This window comes from Coniophora puteana, assembly GCF_000271625.1.
Source record: "Coniophora puteana RWD-64-598 SS2 unplaced genomic scaffold CONPUscaffold_14, whole genome shotgun sequence".
NCBI classification, from domain to species: domain Eukaryota; kingdom Fungi; phylum Basidiomycota; class Agaricomycetes; order Boletales; family Coniophoraceae; genus Coniophora; species Coniophora puteana.
The window spans coordinates 972,663-998,663 of NW_006913066.1; the positions used below are offsets into that span (position 1 = coordinate 972,663).

A 26,001-nucleotide genomic window follows, 5' to 3' on the forward strand; every position below is an offset into this window, starting at 1 on the left:
AGAGTAAGGACAATTGGCGCCTTACAGTTGCTCAACAGCCGGCAGCCCGATGTTAACGCAACGGCAATCAGAAAAGCCCCGCTGCAGTCCACAACCACAGTTTTTGGATAACGTATTGGGAATTCCGACCCCATCGCTTGTAAGATCTACGGAATTCATGTGCCTTTCTGAGGCTTTCCATGCCGACGTGAGAGCTGATCTGGGTAGGGATGACACTGTGAATTCAGTCAGAGAACGGGGACAAGTCTCGACATACATACCATTTTTTCACGTGGACCATATTAAATAACTGCGCTTTTACTGAGCCACAGGTGGTCGTTGGGAAAAAATCAGGCCTGCCGCGGTAGCATTTGGACCTCGTGAGCAAACATTTCCATTTATCCTCTTTTCCACGAGGACGGCGATGGACCGGCCACGATTCAGTATGCACGAAAAGAAAAAGGATAACCAAGGGCCCTCACTTTGTGCGAAATGCGGTGCTCAAGAGGTGGACGAAACACTTCATCCAAAATTTCGGGCGTAGAGTCTTACTGCCAAGTGAAATGAAGTCCATAATCCACACTTCCCTACTCAGGCGCCACCGGCACCTCGCCACCAACGAACAACACCGTCCTCTCCACCAGTCACAAGAGCTCCTGCGCTTCCCGGGGCCGGGGGCTTCGGTCGCCATGATACCGACCATACCTCGCCAGTCTCCTGAAGCGTGCATACTGCTGTTCGAGATGCAAGATCCCATATTTTGGTTGTCTTGTCGGCAGACCTATTGGTGGATTGTAGTGACATAGTCAACCGCAGTCTCTGAAGACATAGGAGAACCTAATCAGGCACTTACCCAGAAGCGGCGAGTCTCATATCTGGTGAAATATCCGTGCTAAGGACCCATGATGAGTGCCCCGCGAGCGTAGCGACCGCTCCTGCACCAGGCTTCCCAGACGCCCCAATGCGAACATCATGTAGAATAAGACGCTTGTCTTCCGATGCGGTAAGAAGCAGCTAGGTAGCAACAGATGTTAGACGCGGGGTCGAAGGAAATCAAGGGATCTCGGCGTACTTGCGAGTCATAAGACCATGCTAACGACCGCACAGCGGAGACGTGCGTGGAGTAGGATGCAGTCAAGGATCCGGAAGCAAGGTCGAAAAGGAAGACTTGGCCGGTTTCGCTCGCGAGTGCAAGTCTAGCACCATCTGGACTCTACGGGTGCGGGTCAGCACTTGAGATGGTGGTCGAGAGTTGAGATGGATGTATGCACTGAACGCAGAAGTGCAAATGGGACACGTACATGCTTACAGTACATGCCGTGTTTGCCCCGCCCTGTCGTGAGCGTGCCTTGACGCTCGCCGAATGAGTCTGGTTCGGCCGAGTATATATGCACGTTCCCCGTCCCTGTTGCTCCTGCATATGTGCCACCTTTTGGGTTCAGCGAGACAGACCAAGCTAGAGCAGACAGAAGGATGATGAGCACTTGTAAGCCGAGAGCTGACTACAAGGACTTACACGCCTCAGCTCCCGGCACCGAACGATCGAAGCTCTTATGTGTGCCGATTAACGCGTCTCCTTGTATGTCCCATAGTGACGTTGTTCCCTCTAAGCTGTTGTATAGCGCACGCGATCCATCCGGAGAAGCAGAAAGAGAGGTAATTGCTAGCGTGTGAGGAGGGCGAGATGCGGATGTCTCGCCGGAAGAGATGTCCCACTGGCGTACAGATCCGTCTGCAGACGCAGACAAAACCGTATCAGCGGTGGTCCAAGCAATGTCCCATACCGCGTCCGCATGGGCTATTCGTAAGAATAGGATAAGTCATAACCTAGGGATGCTGGATATGCCGCGTACATTCTTTAGCCTCGATTGCGTTGATGAAAGCGAGACTCTACTAGAGGGTTAATGTGCGATCAGAGCTGTTTGGCAAACGTAGCAGACCATGATGACAATGCAGGGTCACAATACCGTATGGATGGATGGGTGTAAGTACTGTCAGGGGGTCGGAGAACACCTATCACATTCAACGCAGCCTGCTTGCGGTCGGCGATGGCGACGAGGGCAAGGGAATGCCAGGGCTCGGAAGGAGCCGGCGGACTTTAAACACAGGGTTATTACTCCTCTCGCGCCAAACCTTATTTCTCCCTCACATCAACGAGAGCGGAAGACGACATCACCTCCCTGTACCCCCTATAACGACCAAAAAAGTGCGTGCGCGATGTTCCAAGCGTCGTCAACAGAGTATCTGACTACTCTTGGATGGGTAGGATGTCTGACGCTGGAGATGAAATTCAAGTTGAGGCCACCGACGCCCCGGTCGAGGTCTCCACCGATGCCCCCAAGGGTAAACTGTCCGTCGAGGACGCTCTTCAGGTGCGCCAGCCCTCCAATCCCGCGTACAGTCAGCCAATCTGAACCTTCTTATATAGCAAGTCCTGAAGAACGCGCTCGTTCACGATGGTCTCGCCCGCGGCCTCCGCGAGTGCGCCAAGGCCCTCGATAAGCGCCAGGCTCACCTTTGCGTCCTCGTCGAGACCTGCACTGAGGCCGAGTACATCAAGCTCATCGAGGCTCTCTGCGCCGAGCACAAGATCAACCTTATCAAGGTTGGTGACGCCAAGGTCCTCGGCACCTGGGCTGGTCTTTGCAAGATTGACCGCGAGGGCAACCCCCGCAAGGTCGTTGGCTGCTCGTGCGTCGTCGTCAAGGAATACGGTGTCGAGTCGGAGGGCCTCCACGTTCTTCTTGACTACTTCAAGAACCGGTGAGGCGATGATAGGGCGGATTAGGCTATGTGAGCACATCTTTTTCTAGGTTTGCTTTTGCGCGATGAAAAAAGGACTCCCTCTTCGGAGAATTCATTCATTGAGGATAACTGTCTATCCGGAATCATTATTACTTGTCTGATCCTTCCACTTCCATACTATTGTTAGCGAATGAATGCTAACCGAAGCTTTTGTCAGATCACCACGCTTCATGAGCTTAACTATGTAATGGTCGTTTTATAGCTGCTCTATTCATATAGCCCCGTCCTATGCCACTCGTCTTGAAGTGTAGTGACCTCTCACCGTCGACTGAATCTGCCTGTACGCTTTCAATTGGGCGCGGCTGAGCCCTTTTGCTGGGTTCGATGATTCCTTGCACTCGATCAGTTGGTGCTTTTTTTTCTCCATCTCTCTTTAGTTTCCTTTTTTCACCGTGTTCATATCGTATGCCACGCCTCCGAGGGGCAGTCATGGTCAATCGCCGACTACATATTGGTGGTAGAGGAGATTGGCTGGCTACAGATACCGACACTACAGGCAAACCGCCTCATTCTAGTGCCTAAAATCAACAAGAAAATGACCTGGAATGGAATCATTTCCAGCAATATTTTCCCTTGTCGAAAAGACGTTAAATAGTTTTCATGTTCTGGCCGATTTTCAGGCGGCGGAAATCAGATCCCCTTCCATTTATAGAAAGTCTGCCGGTGCGGAGACTGAAATATGACACCAACGTGCCATTTAGGGCACTCGGCGTCTCAGAAAATGTTAACTTTTCTGTCCTGCGGAAATCTACAAGAAAATGATTCCATTCCAGTTCATTTTCTTGTGGGTTTTCGACATGAGAATGAAGCGCTTTGCCTGTAGTGCGATCAGTGAGCGCCTCACCTATGGGAGGTATAAGCCTCCTTGGACTTCCTGGCTTCTGCACCAAGACTTCCGTCACGGCTAACTTCGATGGGAGACTCCAAATTGAGTGCACCATACGTTCCTCCTCGGAGGTTCGCCGTAACTATACCTCACAGGACTTTGGTTTTTGCTTCTGCGAACGTTATTCTATTCTTATCCAGGCTTTTGCCATGCGCATCTCTCGATACGATGTCTGAGTCGAGCCCCCGATTCGTTGAATCCTGTCGAACTCGTTCCAAATGTATACGCGCCCTCCCTGGTTCCAATTGACTACTTGCTAACGCGCTAAAAACGTAACATTTAAGACGCGGTAACCTCAACTTAACAGGATGTAACTTACAACTTGATATTATATCTGATATTACATGCTAATAGGGCCGTAACTCGGGCGATATAGATCGGTGGGCGTCTAATGTGCGTGAGCTGATGCGCACCAGCGCTCTGATAACGCAGTCGGCGACCACACTTACTCCCAGCCGTCGACACAGCCGGGCTCCTCAACGTCTCCTTGCACCAAGTCATGTCAGTCACGCTCAAAGGTGAACATGTTGCATCTATTGGAACACTTCCGTCTCACCTATCGCCAGCCACGCCTGATCCACTCAACGAATTTTACGAGGAATATGTCATGAATGAAATGCCAACCCGCTTGCTTTACGTCAAGGACTTGGACAATATCCGACTCATGGAGCGCTGGGATGTCAAAGCGCACTTTGAAAGCACTATCAAGAACATTCAGCTTAGCAATGACGACGTCAATCCCAACAATCCCGATCGTGAGAAGATCATTCACGACGTTGTCACGAGCAAAGTCAAGTACGCCATCTTTTCGCATCGCTGGGGAAACGACGAGCCTACTTTTCAATACCTGGAGGACCCGAAGACTATGCCAGAGAAAGTGAGGAATGGACCAGGATATAGCAAGCTGAAGAACTTTTGTTCGGAGGCGTACGAGCACGGATGTGACTTCGCGTGGTCGGACACGTGTTGCATTAACAAGAAAGATCCCGGCGAGCTCGACGAAAATATCCGATCCATGTTCAGGTACTATCGTAACGCTCATATCTGCATAGCGTACCTGGGCGACACAACCGGGCACAGCGACATTCTCCAAGACATGTGGTTCAAGCGTGGCTGGACGCTGCAAGAGCTCGTTGCCCCGCCCCGACTCAAGTTCTACACGAAAGAGTGGAGGGGGTTGAACCCCGGTAGCTGGAACGACAAAGTACCTGGGACCAAACTTCTGAACAGCATTTCAGAAATCACGAGGATCCCAGTCGAAGACCTCATCGCTTTCAAGCCTGGAACGGATAGGGTTAGCGAGAAGATGGCGTGGTACGCGGACCGCCGCACGACCCGTATCGAGGACGTCGCCTATTGTCTTATCGGCATCTTCGACGTCAGTCTCATGGTCGCGTATGGTGAAGGTCGCCGCGCGTTTTACCGCCTGATGGAGGCTATCTTCCAGCGGTACGACAAGTGGGACATCTTCGCGTGGAAGGGCCAGTGTTCCGCATATAACGCCGCTATTCCTTCCCACCCATCCTGCTATCCGCCATGGGCAACGCCACATCAGCGAAAGCTTCTTCAGCCCGGAGAGAAAACAGACGACACGGCGGCGGAGTATGACCACGAGTACGAGGTGGGGTATCACTTGTTTGCGTTGACCAACAGTGGGATGCGCACTAAGCTACTTGTTATCACCGTCGACCTCCTGGAGATTGGTCGGACGTCCGAGGGCTTGCAGACCATGACGTTCTCGCAGGCGAGCGGTGACATCGAGAACGTTGTCGTGACGTGCAAGAGGATTCCCGCAAGAGCGACGCAGGAGGGTGCGGAGTGGGCGTTGGGGATCCTGGACAGCTGGCTCAACGAAGGGCAGGGATTCATCGACACCTACAGGAAGTTTACTGCGATTTTGCTTAGCTGGAATGACGGGCTCCGCCAGTACGAGAAGGAGATGACGGAGAACATCTTGACCGTCACGGTCAATAAAGCGCACCAAGAAGACCTTCGGGAGCTATACCTATGAGCGAGCGCATTGCGAAGGAGGGTTTATTGCAATCAATTACGACATCACGTACAGTGTACTATATGCTTATGAAGGATTCATCACAAGGCTGAAAATTGAGTCAATGAACGCGCTGATAATGTGAAGGGCATCTCAGGGCGCCGATCGAGTGTCATTGAAACCTCGACGGACCAGAGTGGTAGGTAAACTGGGTTACGTAGTCGTCCAGTACTTCACCGACGTGACACCGTCAAGCTACATCCTGATATCCGGTTGGGAAGATAATGGAGGATAAAACATATAGCTATCTGCCCCAAACTCTATCGGATGGGATGCGAAGTAAGCTCGATTGTCGGAAACACTGATGTAGCGTCCTCCCAGTGTCGTGTGCCTTTACGAGTAGATTTCCGATGCTCCCTGTGCAAGTTGAGTGTCATGCGCGATGTCAGCGCGACAGTCGTACTAGAAGTGTCATGGTGAGTGCTTAGCTAGGTTGTCAGCGAGAGGGAACTCACTGCAGCCTTGATCTAACATGCCAAATCCGCTCATCGTCAGATTCCGTGAACTGACAAGGAAAAAAAAGGTGCTCACTGCGCGAAGATATTCTTAAGGTAGTCGGGTGCTACGATTATGAGGATGCCTTGCAAGACGCAAAGGATCAGCATAGCGCTATGAGTCACGTTTAGCGTCGTTTTAGTAGAGACGGCGGTGAGCGCTCACATATAGTAAATCAGACCATCAACTATGAGTGCACGGGTGATAGCACCGACGTTTCTACAGGAACCTGATGGAAGGGTTCGGGCCAGAATGCACCCTGTTATATAGCTATTAAACGCAACAATCAGCCAGATTTCCGCTGATGCAATGCCCCTGAAACGTCAAATGTAAGCGACCTAACGTTGTCTATAAACGAAGTCAAACTTTCCATGGGTCATCACGATTTATCTCGGTGCAAGCTACACCTGTCTCAGATGCTTACATAGAAGACACTTGAGTGACTTACTGTGAACCGCTGATGAATGAGGAACAGCTGACTTACGAGTTAGCTCAACCCTGGCAAGACGTAAAGCTGGCAGAACTTACGGTACCCATTATGAAGCAATACAATGGTAGTGGCGAGAGACGTGGCAAAAATTGCACCTCCGATTATCGGGACTGTCCGAGATGTTTGGTATAGTGCCAAGACCCTGCGTTGATGTGAGTGAATATATTGGTTCCTGGGATCCCCCAAGTGCTACGTATCCAATAACGACATACCGCTTCAGCATCGTGAACTCTGCTATATAAACACTAACGGTGACCATAGCGCCCTCATACACAACGAAATGTTGGCACCTGGTGGTTCGTTAGCTTGATAGGTGGGCAAGATAGAACATGACGAACTCCTAAGGGAGGATACGAGTGGGCCATTGTGTACTCGTAGATGTTAACAAGGCTCACCAAGTTCGTGAAACTGGGAGACATATATGCTGTTTACGCGTCAGACCTTCAAAGCAGACGGATTGTTAGAATTTGATCGCACCATAGAAGCACACGATGAAGCCGAAGGGAGCCACGTAGCGATTCTGATAGGTGTACACAAGCGGGGTAGGTGCTCGACATCAGACAATACCAAAGACTTGGTGTCGCGTACCAAAAGGAAAAGATAGGACACTGAGGTCTTGAGATATATCGCGGGACAGACCGACAAGCAATGCACTCACTCAGCGTTTTGCGCGACTTCCATATGAACTCGACCTTCATGAGACTATGGTATAAGCGGCCACACCTGTCTCCGAAGATCATAGCAAGGCGCAAAGTACCTCGTCCCCAAACGTAAGCAGTTGATCCCATACTAGAATAGTGAACCCCAAGAACGCTACATACTAAAGAAAATCAGCATATGCATGAGAACAACAGGGTACGCGCAAAACACGCACATTCGTAGCGAAGCTGTATGGCACGGGATGCGGTGCTACCCTCAGGGAACGACTTGATTAAGCGCACGAAGGATGACTCACTATCCCATCCTCTCCTCAATCATCCCGCGATATGGGTCTCCGGATATCTCAGAATCCCGGACATGGTGGACTAGCATCGATGACTAACGCCCAGCCACGGGGAAGGCGTAGGTATCCGGATGCTGGAGGGGGAAGGGAAGGGAAGAGAGAAGGAACCACGACGCCTCGGGAGACTCAATTCTGTCCCATTGGGTTAATGAGACGGTTATCAAAACATGTCGACCCGGAGTTAAAAATCTAGACCGACAGTGACACCACCGCAGACCACCGCAGGACCCCCGAAAATCCGTACCAAGGGATGGTGCCGACCCCCCACTAGCATGTCCGAATTGAGCCGGTTTTCAGAGGCCATTTGTCCGCAAAATGCACCTGGCATCCCACTATAGATCCCGAAAATTTCGGGAGTTTTTGAGCATTTGTCCGGACACGGGATCTGGCCTCCAAACGCTATAGGCGCGCCCATAATGTCCGGACGAAGGCACCTGGCCTCAAAAAGTCACGAAAAACATACATACAGAGTATTTATACACTAAATAAAGATCGTAGAGGTGTCCATGAACCTACTTGGTATCCGGCTTGCCTTTCTTCTTCGACTTCCTTGCCTCCTTGTTGTAGTCGACGACCGCGGTGAGCAGAGAACGCCTCTGACCTCGCCAGTTCACAAGCATCCCCAAAGCCGCATGGTTGACGATAAGCGAGCGGTCATCAGCAGAAAGAGAGAACGGGCCAGGAACGCGCTGGAGGAAATGGACAACCGGGACATGAGCAAACCGGAATGCTCCCAGGGCCTTGGCTGAGTCGTGCACTCCGCGGAAGACATGACGCACGATACCTGGCTCGTAGAGCTGCAGGACAATATAGGAAGCTAAACCGACGCTGTCAATGCGCTCCTGCCAAGCATGAGGCATGCTCGTCGAGCCTCCTTGGCTATAGATAGCCATCACTGCAGAGCCTGTGTAAGCCGACGTGGACTCTCGAAGGGGACAGGGAGGCTCACCGCGCCCAATCCATACATCTTCCGCAACGAGCACCAACGCGTATGCGTTGGGGACCAGAGGCTCTCGGCCCGGCTTAGCATTCCTAGCGTCGATGCAGGCGTCGACGATATCAGCGACGGGCGCGAGATCGTGTTGCGAGAATACACGACTGCGCAGCTTCTTGACCTACAACCCGCCACCCAGTTAGCCACGGGCCACCACGCGATAACGACGTGAACGCACCTCGACAGCCCGCGTCCCTGCCGCTAGCTCAGCGTTGAGTGAGTTCCCTGTCAACCGCACCTGCCCCGCCGTTCGTATGCGACGATTACCGCCGGTCGTCGTCCCGTCGAGTGCTTCATCCTCCCGGTGGTTGCGCATGACGTTGGTCAGTCGGCGCGCCAGCTCTTGGCGCATCGCCTCCTTGTCCGGTCCACCAGCGGCGGCTACGTTGTTGTCGGTTGCCGCATCGTCGTCCGTCTCATCCACGACACCCTTCCCCTTCTTGGAGCGCGTGTTCTTGCGCGCGCATGTACGAGCCCAGGGAGTCTCGTGTCGCCGACGGAGGGCGACAAGCGCTGTCATGTCGAACACCTCATAGTGGACCTCAGGTTCATCGACCAGGACGCGCTTGACATCGCGTACGCCGTTCAACACGTCGTCTATCCGCCGTGAATCACGCTGAGCCATCACAGCATCTTCTTCAGGCGATGGGTCCTCCGAGTCGTCCAAGCTGAGGCACTACATCAGTCGAAGTGTAGAAATAAACAACGTTCACACTCACAGATTCTCGTCGTCGTCGAGACCCAATGCAACAGCCGCGTACGTCAGGCTTTTCACCTCCGTGGCGACGTCCTTGGGCATGGAATCCAGTGACGCACACTGAGCGTCGATGGCCTCTTGAAGAGCCTGTCGCCCCGACTTGCCTGACGGCAAGGGAACGGGATCCTCGCCCGCGGCAAACCAGGTGTCGATCGATGGGAGGGGGTGGGGAGTGCCCTCTAGGAAATCCGAGGGGTTGACATCAAGCATGTTGAAGAGCGCTAATGCCTCGTCACCGGCCAGACGAGCGGCCGCGTTGATCCCCTCGTCGGATGGGAAAACCGCCAACTTCGCGAGGTCGACTTCAGGACGCGCCCACCAGGTGTGGGAGTAACCTTGAGCGGCGCCCGCGCTGTCGCCTTTGCTCACGGAATCAGCAAACCGCCGCGTGAGACGCTCGACCTTCGCCCGCATGTAGACGAAGTCCCTGAGCGTAAAGTCCGGCTTGACCTTTCGCATCTCCCCAAACCCGTGCTCATTCGTCTCGGTACTGTGAAACCAGGGCAGGAAAGGGAAGGGAGGGTCATCGGGATCATCAGACAAGTGATCCCGGTATACAAGGGTGAGCGATACCAGCGCGTCGGCCAACGTGTTCAAGATGTCGTGCAGGTCGTGGGAGATGAAGTATCGCTGCTCGGAGTAACCCATCGTGTCCAAAAAAATGCGCCATAGTTCGAGAAAGGACTTCGCGCGCAGAACCATGACAAGGCGCTCCATTGGTGGCAAGTCGCGATTTTGATACGCGTCGACGATCTCCCCAGCAACGAACATCCAGACGATCATGCCGGCGCGCTTCGGGTACTTTTCCGTGAGGAATTCCAGCGTCGTCGCGCAGAACATACGCGTGGCTGCACGATCGTCTTGGCGATCCAGCCGCTCGACATCGCGCCGGCGTAGAGGACCCTCTGGATGGAAAGCGAGATCGCGCGCGTAAGCGTACATAGCGAGATGGTTCCCAAGAACGAGGCATCGGGCCCCGGTGAAGCACCCATTACGACAGTTCTTGCAGGCATGTTTGGAGTCTTGCATCATGACGACAGGTTGACCGTTGAAGACTGGGATGTGGAGCACGTAGTCGGCATGGTTGGGCAAGGGATTAGTGATAGTATGGGTGATGTGATCGTCAGCATTCATGGAGAGGATCCTCTGAGAAAGACGCTCGGTGTCGGCTCCATCGCATGCGTACGAGACCAACTTGACTCCATTTTTCGTGAGCCCACGTATGAGCGTCAATGAGAGGGGCGCCAGCTCTCTCGCAGGCATGCTACTGGAGATGGCCTGAACAGCGAGGATGAGAGGGGGCACGTCGGGAAGGGGAACCTGCAATGTCCATAATCGTAGCTAATAGACCGTGTTAGAGACGCGCGCCCGAGTGTCCGAGCCATTGAGGCACATACCTTGGTGGCCTTCTTGTCTTTGTGTTGCTCGAGGAGGTCGCCGAGCTCGTCAGGGTCGCTGACCGCCAGTGGCCCATCTTCGCTGCCAATGAGAAGGTAGCTTTCGCGAGCGGGATCCCAGATGAGGGAGAGCGAGGGTTCAAGCTTGGTGTCGTCAACGCTCATGGCCACTGGGCCCTTGTAGGCGATGGCATCGAGGTAGGTGAGGGCGCGGCTGACGTTGGCATCGCCGGCCTCGAGAGGGAATGGCGCCTCTCTGCTTCGTTGTTGCCTGAGTGTAAGATTAGTATACAAGCCACGACATAATGATAGCATACGTACTGAAAATGCCGGATGGTGGGAACCTGTATCTCCTTCGCAAGCGAGCGATACATCTCCGGCGACGTGACAGCCAGCTCGTGCATGAACCGCTTGAATTCTTCGGCATAAGGAAAGTTTTGCAGCCCAACGCCGCGTTCTCGGCGGTCATGCGCCTCGACCATCGCCTCGACCATACCAGTGGTGACCTCCTTGTCATCGAATGCGCCGTCCAAAACTAGCTTGGCGAAGCGCACACATACGCGTTCCCGAGCCCGACAAGGACAACTACAGGTACATCAACGCCGAGTACCGCGCTGAGTGCCTCGGGTTACTGCTTGCCCGTGCCAAAGGCCTTGAGAATAGAGGTTGAAGGTCAGGTCAGGCTGACCGGACGTTAACCGAAACAAGACCGAACCTTGACCAGTCATGCTGTGACTGCGGTCAACGGTTAGAGTACGCTTGAACGAGGTCCGGTTATGGGTCTTGCACTTTTAGTAAATACGTAGTGACTGGTAATAACCAGTCATGACCGGTCACAACCGGCTATCTTCATAGCTGTAATTATAAAGGTAGCATACCCCGGCTAACTCCGTGGCATGTTGCATGCTCTAGTCACAAGCATTGACAAGTCTGTACGCACGGCAGACAAGCTTACAAAATGAAACAAATGCTCGGAGGTCATGCTTATGAGGTACAATGAGGACGTTGTATTATTCTCTGCACATGTAGCTGAAATATAAGTGGAAAATCGTGATGGCAACTCCGTGTTGTACTCAGAATGTATGGACCTGAGCAACCACTTTGACCCTGAGTGATGTACCTTTATTCTGTTGTTTTAACATACGGAAATACAACAATGCTATGTAGCCTTTGTCTAGGTTATCTCCAATGAGACAGCTTCTTGTATCTCATACAAGTATGCTTTGTTTATTGAGCACAGACCGGCCGTTGTTTGGTTACATCTAAGTTGGTCAACCTGGCTTTGACATTTGACCTCTAAGTGGTATGCCTTGTTCCATTGAGTGAATACATTCGCTATGACCGAATTAAGCCACCTAGAAAAATCATATAAAATGCTAGAGAGTCCTAACTAAGTGTCTCCAGTTTTCGCTTCGACCTCACACCTCTCACACCTATCATGCCCTCTACTGAAGAAGCACTCGGAAAAGGTCACTGTGTCAAGAAAGCACCAAAGCGCCCTGGTGCTAGTACTGATAAAACACAACAACAGCCTCCCAAGAAGAAGAGACGCACATCTAAACATAAGAAGAACAGTGGCAGGCAGCGCACTGCTAGCCCTGTCAACTCTACCTCTTTAAATTCGAGCCAGGAATCCAGCTCAGAGGATGAGGAAAAATCGGTCAGTTTCTTTCTAAAGCTGCGATGTTTTTGCTTCGAAACTAATTGTGGATTAGGATTCTGATTGCTCTGGTCTAGAAGAGCGCCATCAAGCCCCAATTCCCGAAGCACTTGGGGTGAAAAGTGACACTACCAAGGATATTCTTACTATTTTCACAGATCTTGTCAATGCCACCTTTCAGATGGATGGAACTCGGATGGATTTGCGTGGACGCTGGTGCAAGGAATGCAAGTATGTAGTTTTCATTGGGTTAAACTCATCAGATATGTAATTACCTCACACTTTCTTCGCAGAGCCAATGAGAAGTTTGTTTCAGCAAATGGCCTTCGAAAGTGCTTTCACACTGGTGGAAACTCGTCTATACGTGTCCACTGTCGTCAGCATTATGCCTTGTACAAATCTCGCTGTGAGGAGAACAAAATCCCTTTGTCTGACCGTGCCATCCCACGCGAGCTGCTGAAGAAGCAACAAACAGCTGAAGCAGAGGCCAAGGCAGGGAAAAAGCAGTCCAAGCTTGGGTTTACACCGGCCATAGGGCCTCGAGAATTCACTCGTGAAGATGTTCTGAGTGCTGTGGCTCGCCACATTGCATGCCATGACCAGGCAAGCACAATTACTCATATAATTAAAGTCGCAATTCTAACATATCCTCAGCCCATATCCCTTGCTGATGAGCCTACATTCCGCAATACTCTTGTGTCCATGCGCCCCAAAACAATTCCTCAGGACCTCCCCAGTGCACACAACATCTCTGTGTACCTTCACAATGAGCATGGCAAGCTAATCACTGCGCTCAACACAGATATTACCAATGCACCTGGGATGGTTTCGACAACAACAGACACTTGGACAGTTGATGCAACAAAGATGAATATCATGGGACTTACAGGACATTGGATTGATGTTGTGCCTAGTGGCAAGTGGATATTTCGTTCAGAAGTCCTTGGGTTTCGGCCGATTTCAGGTGTCCATGATGGCAGCAACTTGGGGAGGTATTTTGTGGGTTTATGTGAACGAGTAGGAATTGTTAATGAGGGTGGATCAAAGGTGCGCTTACTGCTTTCAAATCATAACATGTTTCGCATTTTTACTGTCATTTTCAGCTTGGTGGCTTGACTGCAGACAATGCTGGTAATAACAACACCACTGCTACAGCCATTGAGCGGTATATTAACACCAAGACTCTTGATACTTGGGACTCGGATGAGTCACGATACCCGTACATCTTTATCTGTTATAATCATCACCTTCTGACATGTTTTATTAGCTGCATTGCACATGCCATCAATCTGGGTGTTTGTGACTTTATGTCCTGGGTCACTAAGACTGCTGCTATTGAGACGACAGCAGCAATTTGGGAATATGATCCAGAGGACCTAAACAACAAGATTATGGGTGGCACAGCTGCTGATATAGTTGCTATTATTCGCACTCTGGCAGTTAAGGTGGGTGAAGCGCAGCTGTTGAATTCACAGTGCTAATCATGTGTTCTACTCAGATGCAAGCTAGTGGTCAGCGTATCTCACACTTCAAGATGCTCCAGAAGCAAAGTGGAATTGATGCTCATGATGATCTGGTGATCTTGCTACATGGAAACACTCGTTGGGGGACAGCATCTGGTATGTGTGAGCGTGCATACACACTTCGACAGGTAAATCATATTTAATACTGGCTTATATCTCTCTGATCAGTTGTTTATCTCTTCAGGCTATCAATATGTTTGTACTTACAGCGGATGCAAAGTTTGGTCCTATAACAACACTTCGAAAGGATGGGCGCATCCTCAGGCATATCCCATGGACAGCATTTCGCCTTGATGAAAGTGATTGGGCAAGACTACCTGTCATAATTGATATTCTTCGAGTGGGTTCATCAATTATTCTATCTACACTGTGCTTATACACCATGTCAGGATGCTAATCGAATTCAGCAATACTTCTCCTCTGATAAAGCACCAACTCTGTGGCGAGTTATTCCTGCTGTTGAAGATCTTATCACAACTTGGACCAAAAAGCGAGCAATCCCAAGTATGCCGACTATAAACCTGGAATCGAAGCTGGTATTACCAAAATCAAGAAATACCGGCCACCTCTTGATAAAAAGAAGGCATACCCCATGTCTTTGAGTACGCTTATTCAATGAATTTATCCTTTCCCTGTAATAACCTGTGCATACAGTTCTACACCCTTATTTTAAGCTCGATTACATCAAGATGAAGTGGGGAGGTGCTGAGGAACAGAAAAAGGCGAAGGCAGCTGGTGATCGGCATGCCAAGAACTGGTATGATGAGGCTACAAGGATGAGCGAGGAAATGGTAAGCACATGTCTATTTTTCCTCGAGACTCTGCCTCACTAAATATACTGCAGATGGAATTATACTGGAATAGACGTCTATCTACTTCCTCCAATAATCGCTCACGCTCAGCATCAATTACTCCGGCTGAACCTCATATTCAGGATGAGCCTGAAAGCGATTTTGATTGCTACCGCCGTGAATTACTGGAGAAAAGCAACCCCGATGATTTTGAGGAAGGCTGGCAGTCTGAACTTCGTCGCTATCTTAAGACATTCTTCAAGGATGTATCCAAGGATGCAGACCTTGTAGAATGGTGGTCGGTGCGTTTTTAATTCTATGCTGTTTTATATGTCATTTTAATCAGTTGCTCTAGACACATGCTCACGAGTACCCCACGCTGTCCCGAATTGCACTTGACATTCTCCCAATACAGGCATCTTCTGTACCTTGTGAACGGCTGTTCTCAGCTGCGAAAGAAATTGCAACAGACAAGCGAGCGCGTCTCAGTTTAGTAAGATTTGAGCAGCTCCAGATGTTGAAGCATGCCTGGAAGCCAGAGGTCATTGACTTCGCTTTATGGAACCTTGGTCAGGAGGAGCAGGTAGTATACTCCCTAGATGAGTTCGAAGATTTATGCCGCTTGGATGAGGAAATGAGGAGCGAGGATGTGTTATATTAAATCGACTACTACTATGTAATGGTTGCTCTTCAATGTAGACACCAGCCAGCAGCACATAGATTCCAATTTTATGGTCTTAGATATCATTACAGAGGGTAAAACCGGTTTTGACCAGTCAATAGCCAGTCGATAACCGGTCAGTGCATAACCAGTCATGACCGGTTTTTGACTGCTGTAATAACTGGTTTTAACCGGTCAAAGTAGGTCCAGTCATCAGTCACCAATTTCTCAGGATGATATGACCGGTTACAGTTATTGGTTATAGTGAAACAATAATAAATAACCGGACCTGACCTGACCTTAAAACACTACTTGAGAAGCTAGTTGCCGAGGTAAGATTGTTATTTCATACTCTCTCAACGCATACTGACGCTCTTTATTTATCAATTATCACAGGAAGGACCCGAGCGCGGAGGCGGTTACGGAACGACTTTGAGCGAAAGACGGCCTGGCAGTGAGGACATTTGCGAGTCCCTGCTGGTTGCCTGGGTTGAACGACACCGTCGCAGTCACGGGCAAAGACCCGCAGTCTCTGGTGATCGTTCACCCACGTCTGACTGTGACGCTGGGCGAGTATGACGGTATCCTTCTGCGCGTCGGTGAGGGAGCCGAAGGGTAGTTGGTACAGGTTGAGGGCGAGGTCATGGCGAGAGCGACCGCCGCCTCCGTGAGCGCCGGTTCGACGGAGATAGACGTTAACGCGGGAATCGTCAGCGCCGCTTATGCCCAAACACGGCCGTGGCTCTCGCGCGGGTCTCTTCTTGTTATTGACCTCCATCTTCCCCTTCCCATCGCTCGTCACCTTCATCCCGCCCTTCCCCTCTTCATCGTCATCGCTATCGTCGGAGTCAGAGTCATCGTCGTCGGGTGGAGGAGGAATGTCATCGGAGGGAGGGCCTGCCGGACCTCGGATAACAAAGCCATCTAAGGTATGAGTCTGTCCCTTTGGCTTGCACTTCTTCGCGTGTGCTCTGAACCGCTGCGTGTTATAGGGCCCCTTCTGAGTGACCCAGCACCGGCAGCGAGAGTGGTACACGCGCCACCGGCGAACGTAGTGGAAGCGGCAGTGCTCATCGACTCCCCGACATGTTTGCTCGTACGTCCTTTTCTTACGCTCGTCTACCTCTAAGTTTCCGTCCTTCATCGCCTTCTTCAGAGCCTGCTCATTTCGCGCCGACAGGGACGTTCCCTTCTGACGCTGAACGCCTGGAGCTGGCGCGTTCCGCTTGGCGCGTTTGGACGGCTTCGCCGGGAGCTCCGGTTCAGCCTTTGACTCCCCCTTGCTGCGACGGTTGTCAACGCCCGGCACCGACTTCGTAGCTGCTGACGGGGGGAGCGTTCGCTTGCGCGAACTGCCCTGCTCCTCCTTTCCCTCATCCTCTGGTACAGTGTCTACATCCATGGCAAGGTCGTCCCAAGACTCCGTGTCAGAAGCTGCGTCCGACAATGTGATCTCCTCGGGCTCGGACGTCCAGTCGCCGTCGGACGACCAGCCACTCTCCGACGACAGGTCGCCGTCCGTGTACTCGCTGCTCAAATCATCAACATCGGTTTCGGGAACATCCTCGATGGGGCCGTCGAGACCAGGGATATCAGCCCCAGCATCAGGACCCAGCTCGGCTGCCAGGTGGTCGGCAAACTGAGCAAGGATCTCGTTGGCGATGTCGAGTCCGATTGGTAAGTCATCACTGAAGGGTTCGTGGTGGGAGCAATGGTGCATAGGAGGTGGTGGGTGGCGGGTGGTATGAGAGGTGGAAGGGGGATGGTGGTGGTGGGAACGAGAGGATGAGGCGTGGTGCTCGCCCACGGTGCCTTCAGCCTGAAGGAAGTCGAACAGTGAGACGTTCGCGTCCTTGAAAGGAAGAACGCCCGCGACGTCGAGATCACCATCGTAGATTGATGGTCCCGGATTGGCGTCATCATCGACATGAGCGCCTGCCGCTGAGGAGGCGCTGATCGTACTTGAGGTAGTGGCTTCGCTGCTGAGTGCGTTCAGCGCTGCCTGCGGGGGTACTGGCAAGGTTGATGCCTTCTTTGGTCTACGAGCGGCCATGCGCGCGACTCGTGCAGCCTCCTGCAGAAATGTGAGCATCGATAAACGGTGAGTACCCATGTGTGACATACCAAGCTAAGCTGTTGCTGACATATTCGAGTGAACAGCCGAATCCGTTCGCTGTGACGCTGCCTGTGGGTGAAGAGGCTGTCACCGAAGAGGTCATGCGCGATCGTGTTGACTGTGCAGATGCCGCACGACGATGCGTCGGCTTGCACGCCGTGGGGCAGGCTATTGCCCCGGTCTTCAAACCGCGATCCGAACGCGGCGAGGAGCCAATCCTGGAGGGCGTCGACGACCTGCATCGGGATCTGCTTGTCATTGACGGGCTTCATCGAATCGCCTAAGAGGAGATTCAGTAGTGTACGTGTTTCATCACCTCAGACGACGCACCATAGCTAATCGCCTTCTTGGGGAAATCAACGAGAATGGGCACCCAGTGCTCCTCGTCAATGTTCGCAGGCAGGTACAAGAATCGGCGTCGAGGCTGAGGTCCCTCGAAGAGCTTCTGGTAGCACTTGAGGTACGCATTCATCTGCTTGTTCGCGTTCGTGTTGAGATATGTCGACACCAGGCCGTTCGCGAAGTGAGTGGGAGCAACGACCACGTTGTCGGCGTGAGCTGGGCTGAGGTGAGCACGACTTGATAAGTCCCGCATCGCGGCGTTGATGGTGTCGTCGTTCAGCCAGCCATCGTGCCCATCGGCGAGGAGACATAACAACGTCTCCAAGCCGACGCCCTCGCCGACGACGTGCAGGGATTGGTCCCAGCCCATACCCCGGAGCACCTGGATGGCGCCGTCAACATCAGTGGCGGCGTTCGTCAACGTGTGCACTGTCGAGCACTTCGACAGCCAAGCAAAGCCTGCTTCCCAGAGGGAGACCTTACGAGACACGCGCGCGCCTTCCTTCCAGTAGGTGTATCCCTTCAACGGGACATGCAAGTTGGTCTCGCGGGGATCCACGATGGATTGGGCGCCGTCGACAACGGCCAGCTCAATGTGCTTGCCGAGGTCATCGATCCAATGCTGCGGGGGGATGAGACGGTTGCGAAGGTCGTCGAGGGTATGGTTGGGCAGCTGGCGGCTGAAACTTTTGCTGGCAGGCGTAGGTATGTGGACATTGGCTTGAGTCGGGATCTTGAACTGAACAAAATCGACGATGCTGAGGTCCGGGTGGGGCAGAAGCCCACTCGATCCCAGGCTTATATCGAGGCGCTGATAAAGGAGGTAAGCCCGAGGAGGATTATGATGGTATCGACGACTTACATTCATTTTAAGGCTGGTCGATGAGGAGAGCTGGGTAAGAGATCAGTGGAGGAGAGAGATAAGAGGAGGAGAGTGAAAATTTCGCTCGAGGAGATCATGCTGATGTGGCAAGTTTGGCTCCCTGGTGCCGTGATAATGTCTTTGTTTCATTGATTTATTCTCCTTTGTATGTGCTCGCGATTCGCAAAGAATGCTGTACAAGTGAATACAACAGTTTGCAGTCCGACTAGCTATGTATCGAGGCCCTGTGAGACGACATTGGGCGACTTTGGCGAGGTACAGCGATGAGCAGGCGCTTAGAAAGGCGCTTAGAGCTTCAGCTGTGGCTGTGCTTGTGTGGCTGACCCGACCCCTTGACCCCCCTGGAGACCCCCCCGGACCCTATGATGGACCACCCCTGTCCGTGGCGGGGACCTGGCCTGAGACCCTTGGACCTGTGGCCAGTCCGTGAAATGTCCGGAACGGGGAAATCCCGGTACCCGGCCTGGTTATTCACGTGACTGTTTTCACGCTCCCAGAAGCCCAAATGTCCGCCGATCTCCCCCGCCCTGCTCGTCCAAAAAAGGAAATTGGTGTCCGAACCGGGACCATCCTTTGGTGCTGATATTCGGGGGTCCTACCACCGCCCATCACGGAAGCAAAACGTAGAACCCACTAAATTCGATGTCCGCAGTGCGCACGACGGCGGGTAGCCATCAGCTTTGCTGCACGCAGCACGATGGAGGATATCGCTAGCGGCTACACAGAGCTGCACTCAGCAAGGAGATGAAGGCAACGTGGGGGTCGCTTGGGAGTCAAAACGCAGTGCGAGCACGTCAGAAAGCGGCCCTAAGCAGGTCTCGACAGAGGTTGGGGTCCGAGTGATTTGGATGCGTAAGTAATGATGAGTTCGAACTCCGATATACTTTGTGATGACAGCTAAGTCGAGCACCTTTGATGGAACGCTCGAGCCTCGCTTGTCTGCTCTGGTCTCTCATGCAAATGCTCTTGTGCACATCGGCTATAAGCCGAGCAATAAGTAGTAAACTCGTGGAACATATAGCGAACGTGTTACTGTACGTCTAGTACGCGTACATCCCATAGGTGCACGAAATGTGTTGTTGCCCTTCCGCGTTGAGGAGAAAGAGAATGTTCTTCAAACTGTCAGGCGCCTCAATGATCAGGCACAGGCCCTGGACTACCATGTAAGACGTTGACCTCAATACTACACTGTGACGCATAAGTATGGGTTTGATGCGAACACGATGACAAGACTTACAAGTAGAACTTCAAGTAGTTCGACGACCGCCAGCGGTTCGCGTGATAGTGCGCATGTTCGTGTGAGGCTTGAAATGGTAGCTCGAGCCACCATAGCATCCGACAATGCACGAGTCAATCGGCACGGTTAGTCATGTGGACGTGAAGGCTATACCCCTTTTTGCTGGACAATTGCGGACAGAAGACCACATATTCGATGCAGAAAGGACATGGAGAGATTCAGTTCAAAGCCTCGGGTGTGCACAAGGAAGCTGGCCGCCCGCAGCGTGATGCGTCTTTACTTTCAGACTCAGCTTCGCAAACTCCCGAAGGTGTGCACCTCAGTTGAAGCTTGGACTCAGAAGTCCCGGGTTGGTGTCAGCGATTGACTAGCTGAGGCCGCCATACAGTAAGGGAGAGTAAGGGCTTTAGGAATCAACCCACCAACCTAAACAATCTGGTGAGCCTTAGAAATAGCCCAATATCGGGGTCGAATGCCTCACAAACGCACTTAAGCCTAACGATTGCGCTGTCCTCCATCATTCGGCCTCCAGGCTTCAGGAGCTCGGCATATCGCTTCGCCACACGCGCTCAGTATTTTCCCATTCATATCTGTGCTATATTCTCTCAGAGCATCACGGTTCCTAGAAGCTTGCTAAATTTAATATCTACCAGCGTCCACCTTGAGAAAACCATCCTCGAAGGCTTCTGCATTCGGATTCCGGCTCTTCAACCACGCGTGCACGATTCTACCACAGAACACTCAATGATACATCCGCTATCTCTTACCCTCGCAATGACTTGCGAGAGCTTGCGAGCTTAAACGAATATATTGCGACTCGCCGTACACTTCGCCCGGGATTGGACGATCGGAAGCATTGTCGGCTATGATACCGGCTAACTCCTGCCGCGGACAGCCACAAGACAATCGCACGCAAGTTATGTTTTCCCTACTTATGCGAATTGTTGACACGATCTGGTTTTCTAGAAAGCAAGGATGGCGTTTGTCCGCCTTCTTCTCCCAGCTGTCATCTTGGCCGTGACGGTGACCTCGAGCACAACCTCATCTAAGGCGAGAAACGTTTCGTTTCCACGATCATGCGCTGACGAACGTGCAAACCCCATTGATGGCTGTTGCCAGCAAAATCGACAGTGAAAGTGTGGTAGGTCTTGACAGGTTGCTCTTGCACGCTGAATTTAGCATCTAATTCTATTATCTACGTAGATCTACGTCGCCTCCGCTCGACTAGCGCGTGGCGATTTTTTCGATCTACCAATCGGCATTCTTCTCGAGCTGTCGAAGCCCATGTAAAGCCCCGCAGCAGCACGCTGACAGCCTGAATCAGTACTGCGAGGATGCACGCCACGCCTACCATCTTCCCTCGGAAGTCATATGCCCATCCGGAAAATCGAGACGCGCGTATATTTTTGCGAGGCCAGTCGCGCATAAAACCTCGTCCGCCTCGGCGATGTGATTCGCCCACCCTGCTTAAGCTTGCCATCCCACCTTGGGCCCTTCCCCACCCCCGCGCCTCCCAATCATGATGCGTCAAGCCGCAAACGTGCTCGCGTTTGCAAGCTTTGCTCTGGCTGACGTTCAACCCACTGCCCCTGATCTCGGTGTTCCATTCTCGATCACCCAGTACTGGGGAGCCTACTCGCCATATTACAATGCAGCCAACTATACCGCACCACCGGACGGGTGTACCATCAACCAGGTCAACCTTGTACGTCCTTTATTCCGCTTATCTCCAAGCGCAGGCGCTGATCCGCACACATGCGCACGCTGTTGAAGTTACAACGCCATGGCGCACGGTATCCCACTAGCAGCGATGGTAAAGATTTCAAAGCAAGCGCGGAGCAATTGCAAAGTGCCAAAAGTTTCAATGGCTCTCAGTACGACTTCCTCTCCAACTGGTCGTACCAGCTCGGCGAGGACGATCTTGTTCCTTTTGGCGCTGCACAGTAAGGGTTTTGTATCACTCCGTTTGCGGACACTGAACGGGAACATCTTTAGATCTTATGATGCGGGTCAGACGCATTACACACGTTATGCATCCCTGGTGAACTCGAGCAATCTGCCGTTCCTTCGTGCATCCGACTCGGAGCGCGTTGTTGAGACGGCGCTGAACTGGAGCGCAGGTGAGCTATTTATAGCTCGCCTGTGTAGTTTGGCACTAACGCGGCAGGATTTCCACATCAGGTTTCGCATTTGCGAGTAGTGGCGCCTTGTCATCCCCGCAGTTGACCGTTATCATTGACCAGTCTACCAATGACACTCTCGACGACAACATGTGCCCCAATGCCGCCAGTTCTGATGACGAGACGGACGCTTGGAAAGACGTTTTTGCACCGTCGATCGAGGATCGCATCAACAACGACGCACCCGGCGCCAGCATCGGCAAGTCAGACGTCGCCAACCTTCTCCAGCTGTGCCCATTCGAGACCGTCGCGTTCGAGCAGCCGAGTCCGTGGTGCAACCTTTTCACGCAGGACGACTTCGAGGGCCTCGAATACTACCTTGATATCGACGACTTCTACTCTACCGGCTACGGCAACTCACTCGGCCCGGTCCAGGGCGTCGGTTGGGTGAACGAGCTGATTGCGCGCCTCACGGACCAACCAGTCCAGGACGCGACACAGACCAACAGCACACTCGACAGCGACCCCTCGACGTTCCCTCTCGGACAATCATTCTACGCCGATTTCACGCACGACCACGAGATGATCGCGATTTACTCCGCAATCGGTATTTTCCCACAGAGCGGCAACCTCAGCACGAGCGAGGCGGACCCGAACAGGACGTGGTTCATCTCGCGCCTGGTACCGTTCTCAGCGCGCATGATTGTGGAGAGGATGGACTGTGGCGGGACGGCGAACCTCCGCATCTTGGTAAACGACGCAGTGCAACCGCTCGCGTTCTGCGGGAGCGGGAACGGACAGTGCACTGTCACGGACTTCGTGCAGAGTCAGTCGTTTGCTCGCTCGAATGGAAATGGGGTCTGGTCGCAATGTTCCTAGTCAAGCTAAGCCATAGGCATTAATTTTCGTACACGTGCTGCTTTTGTTTTATCAGCGGTCCATCTCTAACGAATGTATATGGTTTGGGGTCCTGTGTACATTTCCTCCACGCTCCGCAACCACTCCGACGCCTCATCAAGAGTCATGGCGCTGCTGACCTCCATGCGAATGTCCGCCGGGGTCATAACGTGAGCATTGTCATCTGGTTGTACAGTCATGACTTCCATGGTGGAGAACCTCTCATAAACATCGGTCCCGTCGGTCCAGTGATGTAGGAGGATTGCCGTGTACGCTCTACTCGCATCCAAACTTCCTGGGTGATCATAGTCCAATATGCCAACAGACAATCCCGTCAGTGGGTATCTCCAATTATTGTGGCAAACCTGTGTCAGGGGTCTGTCGCCAGGTAGCGTGTCAGCGATGAAAGGCTTCAGATAAGATGCATTGATCGTCCAGTGCTCGGGTTTGCCTTCGTGTTGCTCCACCTTCCACACTTTACGCCACATCACCTTGATGCGTAGGCCATGGTTCGTCAATGCGAAGGTCTTGTCTCCCGCCATCCCCCATCTTTCCATCTCTTCTGCATTCCCAAAGTGCGATATGCTACCTCCGTTGTCGATCGGGAAGCGAGGGTAACACTCCGGTCCGCTCGCCACGGCCGAGTTGTACCGAGACGGCTTCCCACCCCACGCAAAGATTTCCCATCGGTCGGTATTCGCGACGAGCGCTTGCTGGAGACGCCAGAACGCGCGTTCTCCTTCTCCGTACGCGACGGAGAGATCGATATCGAACATCCCGATGAGGCAATATGCCATGTCCTCGATGCGTGTCGTGCGTCTTCCCGCTGCCCACGAAAGCCGGTCTCGCACGCTGAAGCCGACGAGGCCAGGCGAGAATGTGATGACGTCGAACAGGGCAATGTTGGTGATGTTTGATACTGCGTAGACCACTTCGTTCTTTACCGAGTCCCGCTTGTCGTTGTCCTGCTCGCTCAGCGGTGTCCAATCTACGCAGAAGAACTTTATGCGCGAAGGGGCGATCAGCTCTTGCAATGTCCAGCCGCGCGTAAACCACGCGTCGCCGGCGAGGTCGTGCATCCCGTGCGTCTGCCCAAGATGGATGATGCAGATGCTTGATTCCCGGTACCACCGAAACATGGACCGGATGGACTCGTCAAGTTCGGCACTGCTCGTCTTATCGATACAGCACGTGTCGCTCCACGCGAAATCGCACCCGAAGGAACGTGCTTTCTCACAGAAGTTCATTAGCTTGATGGATCCAGGACCGGTAAGAGTGCGAGATTGGTCAAGGTCTTGGAACGTAGGCTCGCCGTTGTCGAGCCAGCGGTGGGAAAAGATTGCGTAGCGAACAATCTCCTTCACGAGGTCACGGACTCCATTGATTTCGAAGTCTCGTGAGATGCTGGTATTTCGAACGGCCGCCTGGAGGCGCTTGTCATCAACTGCGTCGATGGAGGGCTTGAAATGCTGCCAAATGTATCTGCGATCGACGAGCTCGAGGGATGGAATATGTATGAGACGGATTGGAATATCATTGTATACGTATTCAATGAAGGTGTTGTGTAGTCTTGTACGAGCGTCAGAAAAAACGCTCATGATGCTCTAGATGTGACCAACTGATGTGGAAGAGATATAGAGCTCGATGTTCCTGTGTGAGCGACACCGTAGTCGTTTCAGAAACACCGGGGTAGTGACGAGGGCGGTTAATCTAAAACAACATCGTAACATGTTATCTACATAACATCACATCAGGCTTGGGGACTTGAGCTTGAAAACGCAAAACTTGGTTATATACGTGTTGTCATATGCTAAGTAACTACTATCCGATAATGTTCTCGGGGAAATATAAAACCTTCAAGGGATTCCATACTATTTGGTCTCCGTCGCCATCACGGCTGGACCAGCGGTTGAGAGGCAAAAATTAGGCTTGAGACGCTTGATTGTTCTTCATATTTGTTTTCTTCGTTTCTTCGCCGCAGATTCAGGATCATCTTTGGCCCGATGATTGCCATTAATGCAAATTTGGTGATCTCGATGAAACCACCATAAGCCTTTGCAGTCTCGTCAATTTAAATGTACTTCAGTCTCCGGTGTAGATCATGACACGTTGTTACTCACCGTTGGTAAGTAAGGGATGTGGTCAATCGTTACCGCAATCAAGTCAAGGGATATACTGAGCCAAGGTCAACTAAGGGGGTATGACGCCCAAGGAAATGGCTCACACAAGAAAAGACGCTATGTTATCCCAGAAGACAATCAAAGGTAAAGGTACACTCGATCTCGCCCTGTAGTGAAATCCGCGATACTTCATGTGTCCTATGGCCCAATACAAAGCAAGGATACAGAGTGAAATCTCAAAACCCAGCATCATGCCTGTAGCCAAGGGTCGCAGCCATAGATTCGATTTGAACATCATCGAACACTCCAAGACGCCCTCTTCCCCTGGACAATATTGCATTGTTAGAAATAATCATCCACATGTGGCGAACAGCTCACATTCAACAGGACCCCACGCCCATACAACATGAGACGCGATGTTGAGCGTTTGGGCCACTACAAAGCCTGTTGTCAAGAAAACAGGAATGAACTTGCGTTTTCCGGTTAAGATGTGGGCACGGAAGGCCATCAGTCCTGTATCTCACGAGTGAGCTTCTGTATCGGTAAATGTTCGTGACATACCTTGTATCAAAACTACGTTAACGGTTGCCGGAACATGCAGGGATATTTCTATCGCAACGCCTCGTTTATTAAAGGTTGTTAGTCGCGACTTTCATGAAATAAAAGTCAGGTGCCCACATCTGCATAATGTTCAAGACCAGAAAAATTGTATATTTATGTTACGTACGTCTTCGTTAATTCAGTAAGAGCCCACTTGAACACTTGAACATAACTCACCTGAGTGGTGAGGGGCAC

The 26,001-nt window shown here is 52.1% G+C and overlaps 4 protein-coding genes across 4 annotated transcripts; 2 read left to right on the top strand and 2 right to left on the bottom strand.

Moving 5' to 3' along the window:
• Positions 1 to 481: 481 nt before the first annotated feature.
• CONPUDRAFT_131018 (WD repeat-containing protein 61) lies at positions 482 to 2,007 on the bottom strand. Its single transcript, XM_007775459.1, has 7 exons — positions 1,920 to 2,007; positions 1,833 to 1,869; positions 1,496 to 1,777; positions 1,281 to 1,435; positions 1,052 to 1,192; positions 833 to 993; positions 482 to 760 (listed from the first exon to the last, which is right to left on the bottom strand). The coding sequence occupies exons 1-7, from the start codon at positions 1,920 to 1,922 to the stop codon at positions 571 to 573; spliced, it is 969 nt and encodes a 322-aa protein (XP_007773649.1). The 5' UTR covers positions 1,923 to 2,007; the 3' UTR covers positions 482 to 570.
• Positions 2,008 to 2,246: 239 nt separating this feature from the next.
• On the top strand, positions 2,247 to 2,746 carry CONPUDRAFT_64039 (uncharacterized protein; the record flags this gene model as incomplete). Its single annotated transcript, XM_007775117.1, has 2 exons — positions 2,247 to 2,351; positions 2,408 to 2,746. The coding sequence occupies 2 exons, from the start codon at positions 2,247 to 2,249 to the stop codon at positions 2,744 to 2,746; spliced, it is 444 nt and encodes a 147-aa protein (XP_007773307.1).
• Positions 2,747 to 4,112: 1,366 nt separating this feature from the next.
• CONPUDRAFT_131026 (uncharacterized protein) lies at positions 4,113 to 18,817 on the bottom strand (the record flags this gene model as incomplete). The annotated part of the gene is made up of 26 exons (XM_007775460.1): positions 4,113 to 4,188; positions 4,237 to 6,122; positions 6,176 to 6,187; positions 6,252 to 6,329; positions 6,381 to 6,485; positions 6,640 to 6,690; positions 6,744 to 6,847; positions 6,918 to 6,995; positions 7,044 to 7,129; positions 7,183 to 7,313; positions 7,364 to 7,525; positions 7,580 to 7,592; positions 7,661 to 7,840; positions 7,908 to 7,975; positions 8,030 to 8,603; positions 8,658 to 8,823; positions 8,881 to 9,370; positions 9,422 to 9,918; positions 10,033 to 10,800; positions 10,857 to 11,127; positions 11,178 to 11,441; positions 13,656 to 13,741; positions 15,886 to 16,683; positions 16,888 to 17,310; positions 17,616 to 17,843; positions 17,924 to 18,817. The coding sequence occupies 12 exons, from the start codon at positions 18,815 to 18,817 to the stop codon at positions 8,221 to 8,223; spliced, it is 5,268 nt and encodes a 1,755-aa protein (XP_007773650.1). The 3' UTR covers positions 4,113 to 4,188; positions 4,237 to 6,122; positions 6,176 to 6,187; positions 6,252 to 6,329; positions 6,381 to 6,485; positions 6,640 to 6,690; positions 6,744 to 6,847; positions 6,918 to 6,995; positions 7,044 to 7,129; positions 7,183 to 7,313; positions 7,364 to 7,525; positions 7,580 to 7,592; positions 7,661 to 7,840; positions 7,908 to 7,975; positions 8,030 to 8,220.
• A 2,335-nt stretch (positions 18,818 to 21,152) lies between these two features.
• CONPUDRAFT_131031 (acid phosphatase) lies at positions 21,153 to 24,558 on the top strand. The gene is made up of 5 exons (XM_007775461.1): positions 21,153 to 21,210; positions 21,273 to 21,774; positions 21,843 to 22,012; positions 22,065 to 22,189; positions 22,251 to 24,558. Exons 2-5 carry the CDS (start codon positions 21,589 to 21,591, stop codon positions 23,066 to 23,068), a joined length of 1,299 nt encoding a protein of 432 aa, XP_007773651.1. The 5' UTR covers positions 21,153 to 21,210; positions 21,273 to 21,588; the 3' UTR covers positions 23,069 to 24,558.
• Positions 24,559 to 26,001: the final 1,443 nt, after the last annotated feature.

Excerpts from the sequence above, each read along its gene's own strand:
- CONPUDRAFT_131018 (XM_007775459.1), bottom strand. Across the intron at positions 1,778-1,832 it reads CGCAATCGAGGCTAAAGAAT|CCCATGCGGACGCGGTATGG; the intron begins GTACGCGGCATA and ends TCTTACGAATAG. Across the intron at positions 1,193-1,280 it reads ACGGCATGTACTGTAAGCAT|AGTCCAGATGGTGCTAGACT; the intron begins GTACGTGTCCCA and ends CCGCACCCGTAG.
- CONPUDRAFT_131031 (XM_007775461.1), top strand. The coding sequence starts at position 21,589 with ATGATGCGTCAAGCCGCAAACGTGCTCGCGTTTGCAAGCTTTGCTCTG. Across the intron at positions 22,013-22,064 it reads GTTCCTTTTGGCGCTGCACA|ATCTTATGATGCGGGTCAGA; the intron begins GTAAGGGTTTTG and ends GAACATCTTTAG. Across the intron at positions 22,190-22,250 it reads GGCGCTGAACTGGAGCGCAG|GTTTCGCATTTGCGAGTAGT; the intron begins GTGAGCTATTTA and ends TTTCCACATCAG.